The 18927-nt window shown below is 42.6% G+C and overlaps 1 protein-coding gene across 4 annotated transcripts in view; it reads left to right on the top strand.

The window, feature by feature from the left end:
* RAB2B (RAB2B, member RAS oncogene family) overlaps positions 1–5666 on the top strand; it is a 59892-nt gene extending 54226 nt beyond the window's left edge. For all 4 annotated transcript variants that reach the window (XM_088469950.1, XM_088469947.1, XM_088469949.1 and 1 more), the window contains 2 exons: positions 684–752; positions 837–5666. In XM_088469950.1, coding sequence (XP_088326076.1) covers positions 684–752; positions 837–938 — 171 coding nt within the window. In that variant the 3' untranslated portion in view covers positions 939–5666. The remainder of the gene's footprint in view (positions 1–683; positions 753–836) is intronic.
* The last annotated feature ends 13261 nt before the right edge of the window (positions 5667–18927 follow it).

Below are 18927 nucleotides of genomic sequence, written 5' to 3'. Positions count from 1 at the left end.
GCATGGTGGTGGCAGCATCATGCTGTGGGGATGATTTTCAGCAGCAGGAACTGGGAGACTAGTCAGATAGAGGGAATAATGAATGGTGCAATGTACAGAGACCCTGGATGAAAACCTGCTCCAGAGCGATCTTGACCTCAGACTGGGACGGCGGTTCACCTTTCAGCAGACCAACGACCCTAAGCACACAGTCAAGATATCAAAGGATTGGCTTCAGGACAACTCTGTGAAGGTCCTTGAGTGGCCCAGCCAGAGCCCAGGCATGAATCCGATTGAACATCTCTGGATAGATCTGAAAATGGCTGTGCACCAACGCTTCCCATCCAACCTGATGGAGCTTAAGAGGTGCTGCAAAGAGGAATGGGCGAAACTGTCCAAAGATAGGTCTGCCAAGTTTGTGGCATCTTATTCAAGAAACTTGAGGCTGTAATTGCTGCCAAAGGTGCATCAACAAAGTATTGAGCAAAGGCTGTGAATACTTATGTACATGTGATTTCTTTTTTGTTTTTTTAAATAAAATTTCAAAAATCTCAAATTTTTACACGTTGTCATTATGGGGTATTGTGTGTAGAATTTTGAGGACAAAAATGAATTTATTCCATTTTCTTATTTACTTTTCGTATACCATATGCTTATATACAGTATGTTCTCTGCAAATGTCTGAATATTCTGTTTCTTCCAAGGCCTTTATTGGCACTGCCAAAGAGATATACAAGAAAATCCAGCTTGGGCTCTTTGATGTAAACAATGAGGTAAGAAGAAAAATTATTTTTATGTTAGCCCTCTAGTTTCACATTCTTCATTTGTGTTTGTTTTTTTTCCCCCTCTTTGTGAAGGCTAATGGTATCAAGGTTGGACCCCAGCAATCATTGCCTGAGCCACTAGGGGGCACAAGGCAAAGCCAGGTGGAAGGGAGAAGTACCTCTGGATGTTGCTGAACAAAATGGTCTAATATGAGAATGAAAAGGTCCAACTTCTGGCTCATCATATATGTGCACCTCTTCCCTATTGTAGTCTTCTGTCTTTCTCTTCCTGTTTAAAAATTGGCCTCTATGACTGTTCATTGCACAGTCAAGTGCGATTTTCTTTAAAAAAGAAAAGAAAAAAGTTTTGACAATACATTCTGCTGAATGTAGCAAGTATGAATTTCCTTGTGTTTGAAGGTCAGTGATATCAATGTTCTATAACAAATGGATCACATGAAGAAAAAGATTCGAAATCTGTTTACATTCCGTTATTTTCCCTATATAAAATGTGGAATTTTAAAGGTAAATGATAATCAAACTATATAATGGTCATACTCACTGTTGGCAAGGTAGCTTACTAATGTCTGCTTGATCACAACAAAAAAAGGGAACAAGGGCACATGTTCACTACCGCTGGATGTGAATATTTTCTAATAATAACAACATTGTCTAAATTAGAGCATTCACTAGCTGTAATATTCTCTACATATGCTCCTAAATATTTGTGTATATTTGCACACCAAAGGGCCGGTTTTTGGTATATTGGTGATATTTCACTGTAATTATCACAATATTGGCACTGGTATATATTTTAATTAATGTTTGCATTTTTGTCTCATAAACTTCATCCTACACTTAACTCACATATTCCCCCCCTCCTTTCTTTATGTCTAGTTCATATGTTTTTAGTTTCTATAAGCAATAGGGACTATCTGACCCACACCTAAAACCTTTTTTTATTTAAGGCTAATGTACTGAGAGGTCCTCATACACTAATTTGCTTTCTAATTGTTCTATGTATGTTTTTCCTTATAGCAAGTCCATAAATTAAAAAAAATTATTATTTTTTTTTATTTTAACTGCTTGAACGTCCTAGTGTGCCCCACGGTGAAGTACTTTTCCTGCCCTTTTTTTCATCAGGGAGCGTCTACTATAATATTTAATGCACATAAATCCCAATTTTAGTACTGTATATAGATGATATCCTGTTTTTTCCTTTAATCCTGTGCTGGAACCATTTTCTCTTTTGTCTTCATAATGTATGCTTGATATCAGATAGCCTTTTGAAGGCTAAAATGTGCGGCCATCTTGTGGCAGAGGATTACAGTGACTAATGGCATCACTAAGGGGGATCCCTGAGATGCGCTGTGTGACCCCATTCAAGGAGGTGACATCAAAATAGCAGAGCTGCTTTGGTATCTTGGTGTCACCACCTCAGATGGTTTTTGGCAATTTTGTGCTCCTTTTTTGGTGATAATTTCTTGTAAAGGTGAATTGACATCAAAAGAATCAGTGGTGATATCCCTAGTAACACAGCATGAAAATTCAGATTGCATTCACCTAAGGGTCTTATTATTTATTAATTTATTTATTGTATTTACATACAAATTAAAAAATAGTTTTTTGTAAAAACGTTTTGATTACACTATATGATATTTTTCAGACTGCAGGGTTTTTGTAAATTTTTTATTTTATTTTAAATTATGTGTATTTTATGTACATCGTTTTTAATTTATGTTTTAGCACTTTAATGCCTGTTGGTAGTTACCATAAAGTATACATGGCTTTATGTGTTTGTTTTCTGGTTGCCAATGAATGTGATAATAAACTTTTTCCCATGTTAAATGATAATTATTTTCAATGTTTTTAAACAAGTATGGAGAAACTATCCATTGTAACTGGTTGTGATGTACATGGTATGGAAATCCTACTGTTGTTCAGACAGGCTAATACCAGTAGATTATTGTGGAAAGATAAGTATCTTGTTTCTCCCCGTTGACTGGAGATTTCAGGTTCAGGTTTTGTACTTTTTTTATCCTAAAAAATAGACTATGCATATGTAACCCTTATCCTTTTTGTTTACACTCCATAGTGTTTATAACTAGGCTTACCGTACTATCCCTTTTAAACTGGGACACTCATGAATTACACAGTGAAACCAGGTGAAATGCAGGCTTGAAGTCAGCCATCAACAGAACCAGTGTATTCCATGAGTTGTCCCGGTTTAAAGCGTTAGTACGCTAAGCCTATGTATAATGCCAATGAAAGCTAAATTAGCCTTTAACAGCCCCTCTCTTTGCTATTCGTTACGGGGAGATAGCACATTTAGTTTTTACAAAGCTCTCTGCAAAACGGTCAGCTGTTAGTGCTACACAGAGCCTGACCAGTTTTAAAAAATTTTTTTCAACCATAAGGTAGTAAAAAAAATGAATAACTGTATTTTGAAATGATCTTCTCAATTTGGGAAATTAAAGAATTGGTGAATATTTTTGGAACAAGTGGTTTTTAAATTGAAAGAACAGGTTCACTTGTTAAGGCCCCCATACATCAGAGATGGATTGCAGCAATCGTGCAATTTGCAATCGATTGTGTATAAAAATCTGCAATGTATGGGCTTCACAGATTGCAACCAAAAAGTGATTGGAATTGTTGAATCAAATTGTCCAACATGTTGGATTTCACAGATCGATTGGGGCTGTAGATTGCTAGTGTATGGACATGATCAGCAGATTTGCAGACCGTTTCTAGCAAAATGATGGGCCTTTCAAGATTGCCAGATCTGTGTTTGCTGCAATCGATCTGCAAATCACTGAAAAAGATCTGTAGTGTATGTGTGCAGATTGCTCGATTGGGAAATCCTAATATCGGGCAATAAATCTTCAAATTGTTCAATTGTGGTTTTCAGATTGCTGATGTATGGGGGCCTTTACAGATAATGCACAACATGATGGGTTTCAGAGACCTCACTGCTGGCTTAAGGTCCCACAGTGATTCTACACTATATATTTGTGTAAAAACATTAACTTATTATGAGATTAGACTAGCAGCATGTGTAGTTTCATATAACCCAAATAGTATATAATAACTTATGGCTGCCTAATAGTTAATAGGGAAGGGGATGATAGGTACTTATTACATATAAAAGCAAGTGACTCACGCAGGAGCATTTTACCTGGTGGGGGTGGGGAGAAGTGTAGCATGGTCTATCCTCTACCTGGTAGTGGTTGCACCATCTTTCTGGCGATCTAGTCTGACAGATGGCGCATGCACATAAGAGAGTAAAGAACCTGGCACAGTCCAATAATCTTTGCTAGCTCCTGTTCGGAACCATGTTTCCGAATATATCATCTAAAAGATGGTGCCACCGGATGTGTATAGGGATGAGGGTCACGCCCTGCACTCCTGATACGCCACTGGACTTACAGGCATACATTTCCAATTACTTTTCATTTGAAAGATAACTTTTTAGATGACGCTTTTCTAATATACTAGCTCCATCATAATGTTATTGCAAAACTGGTAATACTCCTGAAATAAGCTGTTCCAAAGATAAATCATTTTCCAATATTCGGAGCTAAAGCCATCCATGCCTTCTTGACCGTTGTATAATAAAAACATTTCCACATAAGTAAATTGCATTTATTGACTGTATATTTTTCATAGGATCGGTATGATGTGCAGACATTTACAATGTCTGTAGTGTAATGTTAAGCATTGGGGCCAATGCAATTAAATGCGAAGTGTGCGAGTTGCCATTATAACGGGATTAAAACGCCGCCAACGGACCGGCACCTCGCATCCTTCGTTTGCTGATCCGTGTCCAAATTCACTTAATTTTGCTCAGAGTCCCGTGGGACTGCAAGCAATTTTAAGCGAATTTGGGCTGCCATCAAGTGCGCCCATTGTTACAATGAGTACATCGCAACTAATTGGATTGAGCCCATAGTATGCCGACACTGGTCCCATGTTAGTTAATGTATTGTAACCATGTCAGTAGTATAAGTTGAAACATAATGTTTTAACTTATACTGCCAATTATAATGCATTAACTTACATTAGTGCCGTGTCTGCATACTATGCTCGAGATTACACTGCTGACAAAGGGCCTGATTCAGAGCCGGACGCAAGTGGCTGCTCGTTCGCTTCGAGCGATGTTTGCCCAACTGCGCATGCGTACGGATCGTTATACGCATGCGCGAACCAGTCAGTGCGGCCGAAATTCATGTGCTCGCAAAATAGCGAATGCCTGATAATTGGAGTGACAGGATAAGGCGTATGTGGGTGGTAACAGGGGAAGGTGCTTGAAAACAGGGAGTGGAGATCCGATCGCAGGCGTGCTTAAAGGTCAAAACGGGCGTTTTATGGGTATGCATAATTAAAACAGCAGCGTCATTGACCACGTCACTGGGTTTTTTTTTAGCCTGAACTGCTCGCAAAATTGTGGTAGCAAAAACCAACCACAAGAATAGCGAGCAGCTCATACCCTGTTCGATGTACTCGATTAATCTAATAAATAGCGGACATGACGTAGGATGCGAGCGGCCAGGGGGCGTAGTTTCCCAAAAAACGAGCGCAAGTTTTGTTCGCTCGTTCAGACCTAGAGGCGTGAACAGACCGCAAACAGCGAACGGTTCATTTGAATAGCCACCCCTATTTTCTGGACGAGCGAGCGCAAATAGCGACCGGCTCTGAATCAGGCCCAAAGTGATTTGTCTACAATGTTGCTCAAATGACTACGACCCCTTTCTATTATGATTTCGTTTACTATAAATTTTCACTGTTTAAGAAATCTGTCTTAAAGTTAAATTATTGTTTGCAATAGTGTTTGTTTTATTTTAAATGGGCAATGGCAGCAAATATAACTGATTATTATAACTGGTAGTCCTGCTTTATAGAAATAAACATTTAATGCATTGTTAATTGTGCAGATTGTCATTAGGAAAAAACTGTTTTCTTAACATTTATTTTTTTCCTGTGTTAGTTCTCCTTAGAGTTGTTCATAGAAATAATTCCTGCATATAAGAAATAAGTACATACATGTTTAGTATATGGTCTTTTGGAACACTCATTAAACCTACCCTTCCATATGAAAGGTTAGGTACATAAGTGGGCAACATACAGACATATATGTTTTGATTTGGTCCATTTAGTTACAAGATCTCTCACCTAATTCTCAGGCAGTTGATCAGGCACACAACATTGTTGCTTGCGTTCTTTTACTCCTATTCCTAATCGGCCACTTGAAGGGGTATTCAATTAGGTACGAGAATAGCAAAAATCCCGCTCCTGCTGGGTTTTTCCTGCAGGTGCAGGATTTTTCATTTTTTGAGCACTTGCAGCCCCAGAGCATGACCAATTTTTCCTAAAATATATATTTGTTCTCGCATTTCCAGGAGCCCTTCCAACACCTGGGAGTTGAATCTCGTACATCTAGCATAGGCTGATTGTATACTGACAAATGACAGTTTATATAGGGAAAAAATTCATACATAAGCATTTTAACAAGTATAAAGGTCATGTTTGGAAATATACATAAATATTAATAGACAGTAGAGGGCACTGTTGCCTCAATTGTGAATGTTGGTAATCTCACCAACAACTGTGTTTATGGTGTATGCTTTCAGATAAGATGAAGGTAAGACCATGTTTACTCAGGATTAAGTATGTCTGGTCACAGAGAACTTTGTCCTTTGTTTATGTTCTTTCTGTCAAAAACACTTTATGCAATGTCTGACCATTATCTATTGTCTGATACATTTATAACCTCACTGCACACAATAGGGCTTTCAGCAACCATTTTCTACATTTCCATTACAATCCACCCTTGGTTTTATTATGTAGAAGGCATTCATTCATTCACCTTGTTACCACTTATACACATTATCAGGTAAAACATAACAAATCCCTGCGTGTATTCTGTTGAGTGTAAAACCCTCTTGTGTTAACATTCCATTACCATTACATTATTTAACCATTCTTTGACTTTTCACCATACATGTACAAACATAATTTTCTGACACTTGGACATTATTGAGTCCTTGATGGTATCTGAAATTGTCCTGTGTGAGAACACACAACATTCCAGTTGTTGTGAAAGTCAATATCTCCCCACCCTTGCACTGTGGGAGATCCAATGCAATTTAACAGTCTTTCCCCTGTTGTCATCAGGCACTGTAATGCAGTCTCTGATATACAGTAGTATCACAAGCCTGGGATAAACATGAGGGACATCATCTTTCTTGATAATACATCCTGAAAGAAGGAAGGAACAGGGTGAGTCTCAATATCTAATACAATATAAATACATCAGTCCTATAGATATAATTTCCTACTTAAATGTCTGTGTATTTGCTTAACGGCAAAATCTACACCTTAACCCTTGTTAAATCTTACTAAACAAACAGAATAAACATTGTCTTAAATCAGCTGCTATACTATAATAAACAGATATACACCCTACTGTAATATATAATCTATATATAACATAGAACTTTTCAGTTCCCTAAACAAAACATTCACACTGGCAGTTTTGTGGATAGTAAGAAATGCAAATGACCATCCAGTGTACTCCGTGCTGTGTTTGCTCAAAGTTTCTCAGTGTCTCAAAGATGTTTGTCTTTGTCAAACGTGACAGTTTTCTGCATTGTCTCTGTCCATGGTTTGGAGTAAGGCTTGCTGGAATGTAACATCAGCTCCTTCATAGTTAATTTGTACAATATTCAGGCTATGGGCATGTGTATTAGCATGTACAGAGGGTGAGCGACAATCACCAAAGAGTAGGTGTCCACCGCAGTGTAGCAGAATTTTGACTCCCCCACGTCCAGAGGTCACAGTCAACAAAAGCTATCTGCCAAACCTGTCCTGCTCATTCTCCTCTGTATATAGAGCCCATGTCTTCAGTTCGCTTTTGCAGTTCCACAGCTGACCTGTTTTGCAGTTCTCCACGATGTTTCTTGCCATCAACTGTTTCATGGGAATTCCTTTTCTCTGGGCCCAGGCATACAGGCCTTCTGCTTCTCTGTGGCCACACTGCACATGTGCCCATTCTCACAGATTGTACAGTTCTCTTTGCTCTTCGGCGTAAGCACCACTGTTCTCCCTTGAAGCTATTCATCCGTAACTTCATTGCCATCTAGTCCAGTGTGAGCATTGAAATGGCCCACGGACACAGGCCTACGGTTGCTCAGGGCAGTGCCACCCCAGATAACTGTCTGGAATGCTGCTGCTGTCCAGCAATGTCCTTGCTTTGTCAGTGTGGCTGATCCATCTGTGAACCACACAAGTTGCAGCTGGTCAACTTTTAATTTGACATATGACTCTGCCACCTGAACTGGTCTCCCATCTATTTGCAGTAGGGGTAGCGCCTTTTCTTCACTTACCTGCCTGACAGTCTGAAAATATGGCTGCATCGCTACAGAAAGTGTCCATAAAAGTTCTGTATTGGGGCAAGCAGCACTATAATCCAGTCCTGGTATCATTGGCAACAATGGTTTAAACTTGACAAGCTCAGCAGATGGCTGTGATATAACTGGTACATTGTAAGGGCTTTGTTGTTTCATGTGTATCCTTTATTGTAAGTACCATCATCTGTGTATCAAAGTCTGATTTTGCATCCAACTGTTATGCACAATCCATTCCTCTGCTTTGAACTCCTCAGCAATCGACATGTCCGTTCTGGTAGTTGCTGTTGTTGACTGCATGTTAGCAGATTTGAAACAATGAACTGATCTGGTTTTATCAGGAAATACACTGAGGTCTGATCTTTCTTACTACTCACAAGCAGCTTTTCTGCAGTGCAAAACACAGTGTTTACATCCCAAAGCTTTCTCTGTTGCTCTCTGTTATCAAACAGCATTTCCCCAATCAGTTGTTATGTTGTGGCTGCAAAGCTGTTGTGCATTGCCATATGTGAATGCTCACTGGTTATCAGTATCAGTGTGTTTCCTACCACTACTATCTCATCAATAGCTGATTAAACCATAAACGTAACTTGCAATGCATGCATTTAAATCATTGTGAAACTTCACAGTAACTCTCTGGTAATCATGCCATATAAATGAAATATCATGGGGGCAGTTTTCTGTCTCAGGGGTATGGACTTTGATTGTAATCCTGTCCATCTCCCATCCCCTGGCTCTTGGTAACTCCCATTCATCACTGGGCATCATAACTACTCCCCCATCATCACTTAGCCCAACATTTTGTAATAGGCACTTCCTGAGTCTTGTTCAGTTCAGCACAGATGGCAAACTGGGCAGTATGTGGTAATTCAGGTGTACCATCATTCAACTCACAAACCGATGGCATATTGTCAGTACTCATTTTCTACTATATCTTGCACACATTTGTTTTCATTCAATTCAGAACCATACCCTTGTTCTAACAATGTGGGACTATCAAGAGCCTTCTGCAATATCAATTCTTCTCTCAATTACAGCTGTGCTTCTAAAGTGCTCTATTTCTCACTAGCAGCTGCCCCTTGTGAATTCATGGTACAAAGTGGATTCAGGTTTTCTCTCTCTCTGTGAGATAGGCTTGCTTATCACTGCTATGATCTTCTGCATAGATTTTACACTCCCTCTTCCCTTCACAACATCTACGGGACTATGCAAAATTTCTCTATTTTTACTCTCATCAACGGGCAGTGAAAAACTAACATTATGCTTTCTCTAGAAATCAGCCAGCTGAATTTCCAATTTATCTTTTACAAAATTTGCATATTTCTTAAAAATCTTAAAATGCATTTTTCCTTTCTTGATTCAGTAACAGACAGTAAACAGACAACTTGCACATATACTGTGACATACAGTATACACTCTGTGACTGATCAGGTCACACCTGTCAGGACTGCGACTATTTCAGTACATAAAGATGGACTACTTTTGCCAAAGTTCCATTGTGGTCATTGGAGGAGCTATCCTGCTTGCTGGCATGCTTGTCATTCAGGAGATAGAGTGTTAAAGTGATCATCTGTTTCCCAGGTGTCGTCAGGTTGTGAGATTCCTAGATTGCTCATTATTTCAAACCTGATTCCATTTGGGTCACATGTTCTGAAGCTTCCTATGGATCACAGACCTCTAGTATAAAGCCTGTTACTAACTGTGTCTCAGTGTCTGTGCAACGTTACTTTCATGTCTTCTCTTGGACTCCTGCCAGATCCCCGCTGTACCTGTGGATTGCTGTGGACTTTGTTATATTCCAGATGAACTTCTGATGCCAGTTATCCGCTGCACTACAGAGCCCAGCATTCATATTGCCTAAGTATTGCCTACTGCTCCATCACTGTGGTTTCACCATTTTGCTGCACTATTTACTTTGCCTGTTGTCTTTCCGTTCCTGTGGATATTGAACTCATCCTTGTTACAGTTGTCAACTGCACCGTTAGTGTCATCTCTGCATCACGGGACTCAACCCCGCTCCGAACCCTAGCCACGCCGCAGGGCTCAACCCTGTTCCGGAATCTCATCACACCAATGGATTCAACTCTGCTTCAATCTTCTCTGTATCACTGGGCTCAACCCCGCTCCAAACTCTAGCCACGCCGCAGGGATCAACCCTGTTCTGGAATATCATCGCTTTACAGGGCTTGACCCTACTCCGACTTCACTACACCACAAGGCTCAAATTTGCTTCATCTCTCACTGCACCGCAGGGCTCGGCCCTGTCCCAGAACTATTTATTCTGCAGGGCTCGCTCTGCTCCGGATTTCCATTACTACAGGGTTCTACCCTGGCAAAGGTCCTCAATGCCATCCTGAGGTGTTAGCCTCATACTGGACTTGGGGTTCCCTACCACGTTAGTTCTTATATGTTAAAGACTGCATATATATATATTTGGGGATATTCTTCTATACTTATTGCATATGTGAACCTCTGTACTGTTTGAGACTTTATATGAGACCTTGCTGATTATAATTCTTTTGTGAATAAATTCTATTTCACTTTTATCCTGTGCTACTGAGTTTCATGAAAAGGTCATTAATAAGACCACCCCAGTTTATTGTGCCTAGTAGGTGTCGGCAGTCGTGACAACACCTCCCTCATTAAAATGAGACAGAGGAACATTCCTTCAGGACAACACTGAACCTTGAAGGCAATTTACAACGGGTTTGCACAATCTAAACCATCGACTACACATTCTAAGCAGATCTATGGCTATTAACCCCTTTGTATCCCTCTTCTGACACCATTAATGTTCTCGGTGGAACGAGATGAGATTCTTGGGATGCAAAGACGTTAATCAAGCCACACAACAAATATCAGTTAAAAAGACATTTATTTCAAAGTAAAAGAGTAAAGTATAATAAACACTTAACTTGCTTGTCATATCATCTACTCAGAACATAAATGGTTTCATTCCCAGGAGCCCCTCCAACACCTTAGAGCTGGATCTCATACATCAAGCATAGGCTGATTGTATACTGACAAATGACAGCTTATATAGGGAAAAAACTCATACATAAGTCTTTTAACAAGTATAAAGGTCATGTTTGGAAATATACATACATATTAATAGACAGTGGGGGGCACTGTTGCCTTATTTATGAATGTTGGAAATGTCGCCAACAACTTTGTTTATAGTGTATGCTTTCAGATAAGATGAAGGTAAGAAAATGTTGACTCAGGATTAAGTATGTCTGGTCACAGAACTTTGCCCTTTTCTTAGGTTCTTTCTGTCAAAAACACCTAATGCAATGTCTGACCTTTATCTATTGCCTGATTCATTTATAAAATCACTATACACAATATGGCTTTCAGCAACCATTTTCTGCACTCCCATTACAATATTTTTTAGGAAAAATGGTCTTGAAATTCTCTGGGACTAGGGCTGCTACCCCCAATGACTATTTAAGAAATTGGAAGTTTCCAAGTAGCTTAATTCATTAGGCAGTAATTACTCACCTTCTGAAGCTGTGTCTTCTTCCTCCAGCGTCAGGACCTGGTGTTCTGCAGCAGCGGTGTGTGTAAGTATGTTGTGTGATTGTAAGTATGTGTGTGTGAGCCCCCTGGAGGCAGCAGCAGAGAGAACTACATCTCCCAGCAGTCACCTCCCCAGTGCAAACATGGAGGGGAGATGACCGGAGTGGTAGAGGCCATCAGAAAGGTAAGAAGATTTTTTTTCTCTCTTGCACCTCCATCTGCTGTACTGCACAATAAAAAAAATTTCAGATTTCTCCTTCATCCAGTGTGGTATGCTGTGGAAGTCCAAGAGCAGTCCCTTAGAGTGGAGATGCTCCTGGGCAGTGCAGAGCACCTTACGCCCAAAGCTAGTATCACTAGATGCAAAGCATTAATCCTCTGAAATATAGTGACGGTGTGCATAGAAAACCAAGTTACTGCTCTGCACAATTGCTCAACAGTGGCTCCATGTCTAGCTGTCTATGTGGCTCCAACTGACATAGTGGAATTAGCCTTAAAAAATTTCCAGAACCTTCACCCCTACATAGGCCTGGTAAATCACATTAATACACCAAGCAATAGTCCGTTTAGAGGCTGACCAACCCTTTTTCCGAAATCATAACTAAAACCATCCCAATCCTGATGGAGTGCCAGAAAAAGGTGACTGACATGAAATGTCGCACATCTCATAAAACCTACAGGCAGATGAAATTACCAACGAGAACATGACTTTCCAGGATAACACCTGCAAAGCCCACAGAACCAACGGAGGCACGCAAGGTGGCTGTATATACAAGACACCCTGCAAGTATGTCTGGACCACCAGAATTAAGGCCAACTGACTTTGAAAAAGATTGATAAAGATTAAACCTGAATCTTTACACAACATTATCTGAGACCTGCCTTCTGCAGTGACAGGAAAAATCTTGCTGACTTACAAGAAGACCTAGCAACATAAGTTTTCCAGATTCGGTGATGAGTTTGAGCAGACTCTGACTTCCTTGCTTTCTACATAGTCTGTACCATGTTATCTGCAAAGCCCTTAGACTTCAACAGACACACCGTTAAAGCCAAACAATATGACGCTAGATGCTAGAAAGGACCCTGAGTCAGTGTGTCCAACCATCTTGAAGACTTAGCAGATACAAGAGCAGCATCTAGAAGACTTGGCAGATCTGAATATCTGGACCTTGTGGGCTAGTCTGGAGCTATCAAAATTACCTGGGCTCCCTCCCTTTTTACTTTTTTAGAACTCTCTGTAACATTGCTACAGATGGGAATAAGTAAATGAGGGGATACTTCCAAGGGGCCAACACTGGAATGAAGACAGAGGTCAGAACAAGACAAAACATTTGACTTTTATTTCACCACTGTTGCATTGTCTTTTGGAACCTGTACTGCTCAGTCTTTTACCAGAGGCTGAGCTGTCCTGAGAGTGTTGAATAGAGCCTGAAGCTCTAGCATGTTGATTGTATGAACCGCTTCCTCCATCAACCAACTGCTCTAGAAAATGGCCGAGAGTACTCAGCCCCATAAACTCTGACACTGACATTCATTATTACCAGGATCTAATTCCAGGTGGCATACAAATGACTCTCTCAGATTGTGGCTGCACAGCCACCACAGGAAGGAGTACTGCGCTCTGGAATACCCCTTTTACACCGACTGAAAAATCCCGGGTTGATGCACGTGAACACGCATCAACCTGGGATTTTAGTTGGTGTAAATGGATCAACCCGGGTCCAGTGACCCAAGGATTCGACCCGGCTAGCTTGCAGGGGTTGTTCCCGTGTCACCCTGCAATGCAAACGGCGAGGCCCAGGTCACGAGACCTGGGTCGTGCTGCATACTGTCTGATTGGCCGGCTTCAGTGGCGCATGGAGTTGACCTCTCCAAGCGTCCACTGCCAGGCCGATCAGAGTGGAGCAGCGCACCCCACCCGCCCTTCCTGCCTCCGGACCACTGCGGAGTAAGGCAAGTAGGTCACGGAGGGGGAGGGAGGGGAAGAAGCTCCTCTCACGGGTCGGTGCCGTCGTGTAAAAGGGGCTGTCCCAGGTCTAATCTGGGTTCCAAATCCCGGGTCAGACCTGGGACTTTGGTGTAAAAGCGGGAGAAGACAGGGTGATAATCTGGGAATATAAAGCTAACTGTTCCTCCTAGGTGCATTGAACTGGAATTGTGAATTTCTGTCTTCGTAATGAAATTCTTTCCTTCCATGTATTTAGTCAATGAACATTTAATGTATTCCAAATAATTCATAAATGGCATTTAATTTCCTCAAGCATTTGATTTGTTATGCGGGTCACAGCCTCCTTCATCAAATTTTGCTTTAATTGTGGGGCTCAGGCATGTGGCGACTCTTTTCCGTCTTATTGCGGAGTTCAATACGATAGTACAGAGATGTTGTGGGAAACTGTATACATCACTGTTGCAGGATAACCTGGGAAGTCAAATGAGCATTGGACTTGTCCTCGTTTCTGAGCAGCTTTAGCTGAAAAATCTGAGTGTAACACTGGACAGACTGGAATGCCTTGAAAGCGCTTTCCCTTTAGTATTTGACCAGATTCTGAAGATAAATAATCATATCCTTGCGGAGAAACAGTCTTTGGAGTCTGGTGTCAAACACTCGCCAAAAAGAGCCTTCTCTTAGAAGGAACCAGATTGAATTTTGCATAATATATAATTCAACCATGAGACTTCAAAACCTGTTCAATCTGTCTCACATGGTATAAGACAGTGGTTTTCAATCTCTGTCCTCAGGACCCCACATTACACATTTTCCAGGTCACCTAGCAGGTACATAGGTGTATTCATTACTCACTATTCCGATGGGACATCCTCTCCTGTCTCCTTGGAGTCTGGTGCTGGGCTGCTTGAGCGTTGTCTTCTTACTATTTATACGTTAAATAGTTTGGCCAGGTCCTCTGCCTCACCTCTCTACTCTTTGGTGTCCCTGCCCACTCCCCATTTGTTCACTGTTTTTTGTGTCCTTATATGATACTCCTCATACCTGCCCTAATGTTTATATGCATGATTCCCTATTTGGGTGTACTTCTCTCTCCAAAGCTTTTAATAAAAATGTACATGATTTAAAATCAATCTGTCTACTCAAAGGTGCAGATTCAATGACTTTAGATTAACCACTTAACTGACTAATAATTTTTCCTAAAACCGCTCAGAAATTGTAATTTTTTTTATGACTGAATTAGGTCAAGAACATCTTTTTAAAATGTATCCAAAACAATATCTTAAAAAATATATTTTTTTAAAAAACACTGTATACCATAAAAATGGCAATTTTGCCCAATGTGTTCAACTATCTATAGAAACCATTGATTGTTTGAGGGCACAGCCACCGATGTTTCCTTAACATAGGTTTGCAAACCAGCAATGGTCCACACTCCTGATGGACCACTCCGCGCCCTGCCGCTGGACCCCTTCGCACCCCACCTCGGATGCCGCTGGACCCCCGCACCCTGCCATCGATGCCGCTGAACTCCCGCTACGCAAGCCGAACCCCCGCATATTGTAAATACTGAAAAAAAAATCCCATATCCGAAATGCTCCTGGTCCCGAGCATTTCGGATATGGAGAACTCAACATGTATGTATGTATATATATATACCTACCTACCTATATACAGTACCAGTCAAAAGTTTGGACACACCTCATTCAATGGTTTTTGTTTATTTAAATTATGTTGTAAACAAAAAAGTGTTAAATCAAAATATGTTTTATATTTTAGATCCTCAAAGTAGTCCCCTTTTGCTTGGATGACCGCTTTGCACACTCTTGGCATTCTCTCAATCAGCTTCATGAGGTAGTCTCCTGGAATGGTTTCCCAACAGTCCTGAAGGAGTTCCCAGAGGTGCTGAGCACTTGTTGACTGCTTTTCCTTCACTCTGTGGTCCAACTCATCCCAAACCAGCTCAATTGGGTTTAGGTTGGGTGATTTGTGGAGGCCAGGTCATCTGACGCAGCACTCCATCATTTTCCTTCTTGGTCAAGTAGCCCTTACAACTGATGGTCTGAAACACATTAGAAGGCAAGTAATTCCACAGATTGACTCTTGACAAGGCACACCTGTTAATTCAAAACCATTCCAGGAGGGGAGGCAGTACTGGGAGACACGGGGGTGAGGGACGGTGCGGAGGAGGGAGGCAGTGCTGGGAGACAAGGGGGTGAGGGACTGTGGAGGAGGGGAGGCAGTGCTGGGAGACATGGGGGTGAGGGACTGTGGAGGAGGGGAGGCAGTGCTGGGAGACGGGGGTGAGGGACTGCGCAGAGGAGGGGAGGCAGTGCTGGGAGACACGGGGGTGAGGGACTGCGCGGAGGAGGGGAGGCAGTGCTGGGAGACACAGGGGTGAGGGACTGCGCGGAGGAGGGGAGGCAGTGCTGGGAGACACGGGGGAGAGGGACTGCGGAGGAGGGGAGGCAGTGCTGGGAGACACGGGTGAGGGACTGTGTGGAGGAGGGGAGATAGTGCTGGGAGACACGGGGGTGTGGGACTGTGCGGTGGAGGGGAGGCAGCTGCCAGGCAGTGCTGGGAGACACGGGGTGAGGGACTGTGCAGAGGAGGGGAGGCAGCTGCCGGGCAGAGCTGGGAGACATGGGGGTGAGGGACTGTGCTAATGAGAAGCAGCTGCTGGGCAGAGCTGAGACACACAGGGGTGAACACAAGAGGACACTGACTAGTTGGAGGAAAGGCAGCTTCCCGGCAGAGTAGGGTGACATAGGGGGTGAGGGACTAAAGGACAGGGACTATGCAGAGGGGAGGCACCAGCCGGGCAGTGCAGGGAGAAATGGGGCCGTGGATGTGGCACTGTGGAACAGACTACGCATAGATATGTACAGGGAGAAGACACAGTATGTACTCTGGCAAAAACTGGCTCCTCTGAGTCCTCAAGCAAGAGCCTCTGCCTTCAGGAGACGGAGCAGTGACAAGCCTCCTTTGCTCTGAACAGCGGCGCTGTCAGAGTGAGGAATCAGTCCAAGGTCAGTGTTGTATGTCGGGCTGAGACTATACTGTAGACTGCTGTGCAGTCTGCTTCTAAATTTGTGCCGAAGTGCCGGTATGTCATACCGCTGCATACCGTCACACTTTGAGCACTATATATATATATATAGCACTAATCCATGGCACTCACCATTCCTAGACTTGGGGTGCAACATGGTATGTGACCATATTGTTTAAATAGAAATCACAGGGGCTCTGCACTCACCATAATAACTAACAATAATAACAAACAGGAACTTGCAGTAAACTGGGGTCCCATGACGAGGGCTGCAAGCTTAAATGCATTGATCAATAAAAAAAAACACTGGGGCGCTGCTAGGGTGGCAGGGTACTTAGCAGCTGCGGCTATCAGAGCCGCTGCTCCTTCTACACAGTGATCGGAGCCGCAGTGGGAGGGTGTCCCGCTGGCAGCCCGGATACATAGCAGTGGCGGTGGTTACCAGAGCCGCCGCTGCTGCCTCTACACAGTGATCACATTGATCACTGTTCCGGAGCCGCAGCGGGAGGGTGTCCCGCTAGTGGCCCGGATACATAGCGGCAGCTACTAGAGCCACTGCTGCTTCTTACTGAAGTGAATGGGGCCGGCTGCCCGATCAATGCTGGCCACAGTTATCAGGTCACAGCAGCAGCCGCGGCTACATGAGCTGTGGCTGCTGCTTCTATGGAAGTGTGCTGGGAGGGGGGTGCCGTCGGTATCCTATCACTGTGGCCAGCAGTGATCGGGACACAACGGAGGGGGAGGCCTGGGTAACAAGCAGCCCAGGACTGCTTGCATTTTCCACAGCCAGAAAGGGCTGCTGGGGGCTGACCTCCTGAGACAGCCTGTCCTCTGGATCTTCTCTGGAAGCACAAGGACCAAACTGGATGAAAGACAGATCCTCTAGATTTGGGAATTAAAGAAGGAAGGAAAAAACTCTTCCCTTTAGTGGCCCACAGAAATTATTTTATCCAACACCGGCCAAAGAGAACTTCCCCTGAAAGTGTAAATAAATGTCTGCAGGGATTTTTTGGTGGCCCCATGAGCCTGCCAAGTCCTAAGCCCTACATGCTGCAACCACCGCTTCAGAAATGTGAGGTCAGATCAATGACTGCTTCACCCAAATAAACCAAACCTTCTCTAAAAAGGTCAACCATAGATAACAAATCTGCCCATGGCATGCCTGAATGGATGTCTCATTCCAGCTGGCTAGCCCAATGTTCAATAGCTTTACTAATCGTTACTTATTCTCTCTATAATATTACTATTATTACCTTCCACTTCCATTTTGTGGCTCAAGTCCCGATCATGTGATGTAGAAAAAGCATCACATGACCTGGAACTGATGTCTGTCTTAAGGCGCATACCCACTACACGATAAAAATTAACGATTACGACATTGTTAATTAATCGTGCAGTGAATATACCGGCAACGACCAGCAATGCGCGCGCCTGCTGGTCATTGTTGGCATCTGTCATCGCCTGAACATGCAGGCCAACCTGCCGATATAGACTGGTTGTGCATGTTCCGGGATGAGATTGTAGATTGTCTAACAGCCCTCTTCTCAAGCACTTCATTGACAGCCTTCATCTTTCCAGCTGTATTGTGTATGGAGAATTGTGTTGCTATTTGTTACTTGTGCTGTTTATATTTTGGTTACTGTAAACTAATGTTCTGTCTACCCTGTACTGTATGTACGGCGCTGCGGACCACTTGTGGCGCCCTATTAATAAAATGTAATAATAATAATGAGGGAGGGTGCCTGCACTGAACGACCTATCGTTCAGTGTGGGCACAATATCCACTGCACAGTATGATGAAAGATTGGACGATTACGATGTTGTAATCATAGTCGTTCTACACTCGTGTAGTGGATATGCACCTTTAGGGTGTGCGTCTTCCTGTTGTCATAGGAATCATTCTCCTGCTCTTTCACCAGTCAGGGTGATCATGTGGTCTAAAGCCGGCCATAGATGGTGCGATTTCCTAACGTTAAGATCTGTTGTACGATTTCCCTTGACATTCTTCCATTGAAATTCTCTATACGATTTGGTCAAATGGTGCACTATTGTACATACGATCATACGATACCGACACGTCGTTTCCGATTGCAAATTGTTAACGATGCATCATTTGCTGCCAAAAACCTCACAATGAATCTGCTAGAATCTGAACAGGGGAGGGCTTATCTAGCTTATTGTATAAAAGGCAGCATCCATTTTAGATCTGCTCAGTGACTAGTGAGGCTTGGTTTTACACCCTGCTGAATGTTGTACTTTGCTGGTGTG

This window comes from Taudactylus pleione, unplaced genomic scaffold, assembly GCF_031769625.1.
Source record: "Taudactylus pleione unplaced genomic scaffold, aTauple2 ptg000095l, whole genome shotgun sequence".
Taxonomy (NCBI): domain Eukaryota; kingdom Metazoa; phylum Chordata; class Amphibia; order Anura; family Myobatrachidae; genus Taudactylus; species Taudactylus pleione.
Note: the sequence above shows the minus strand (reverse complement) of the source record. Positions and strands in the feature narration are given on the sequence as shown.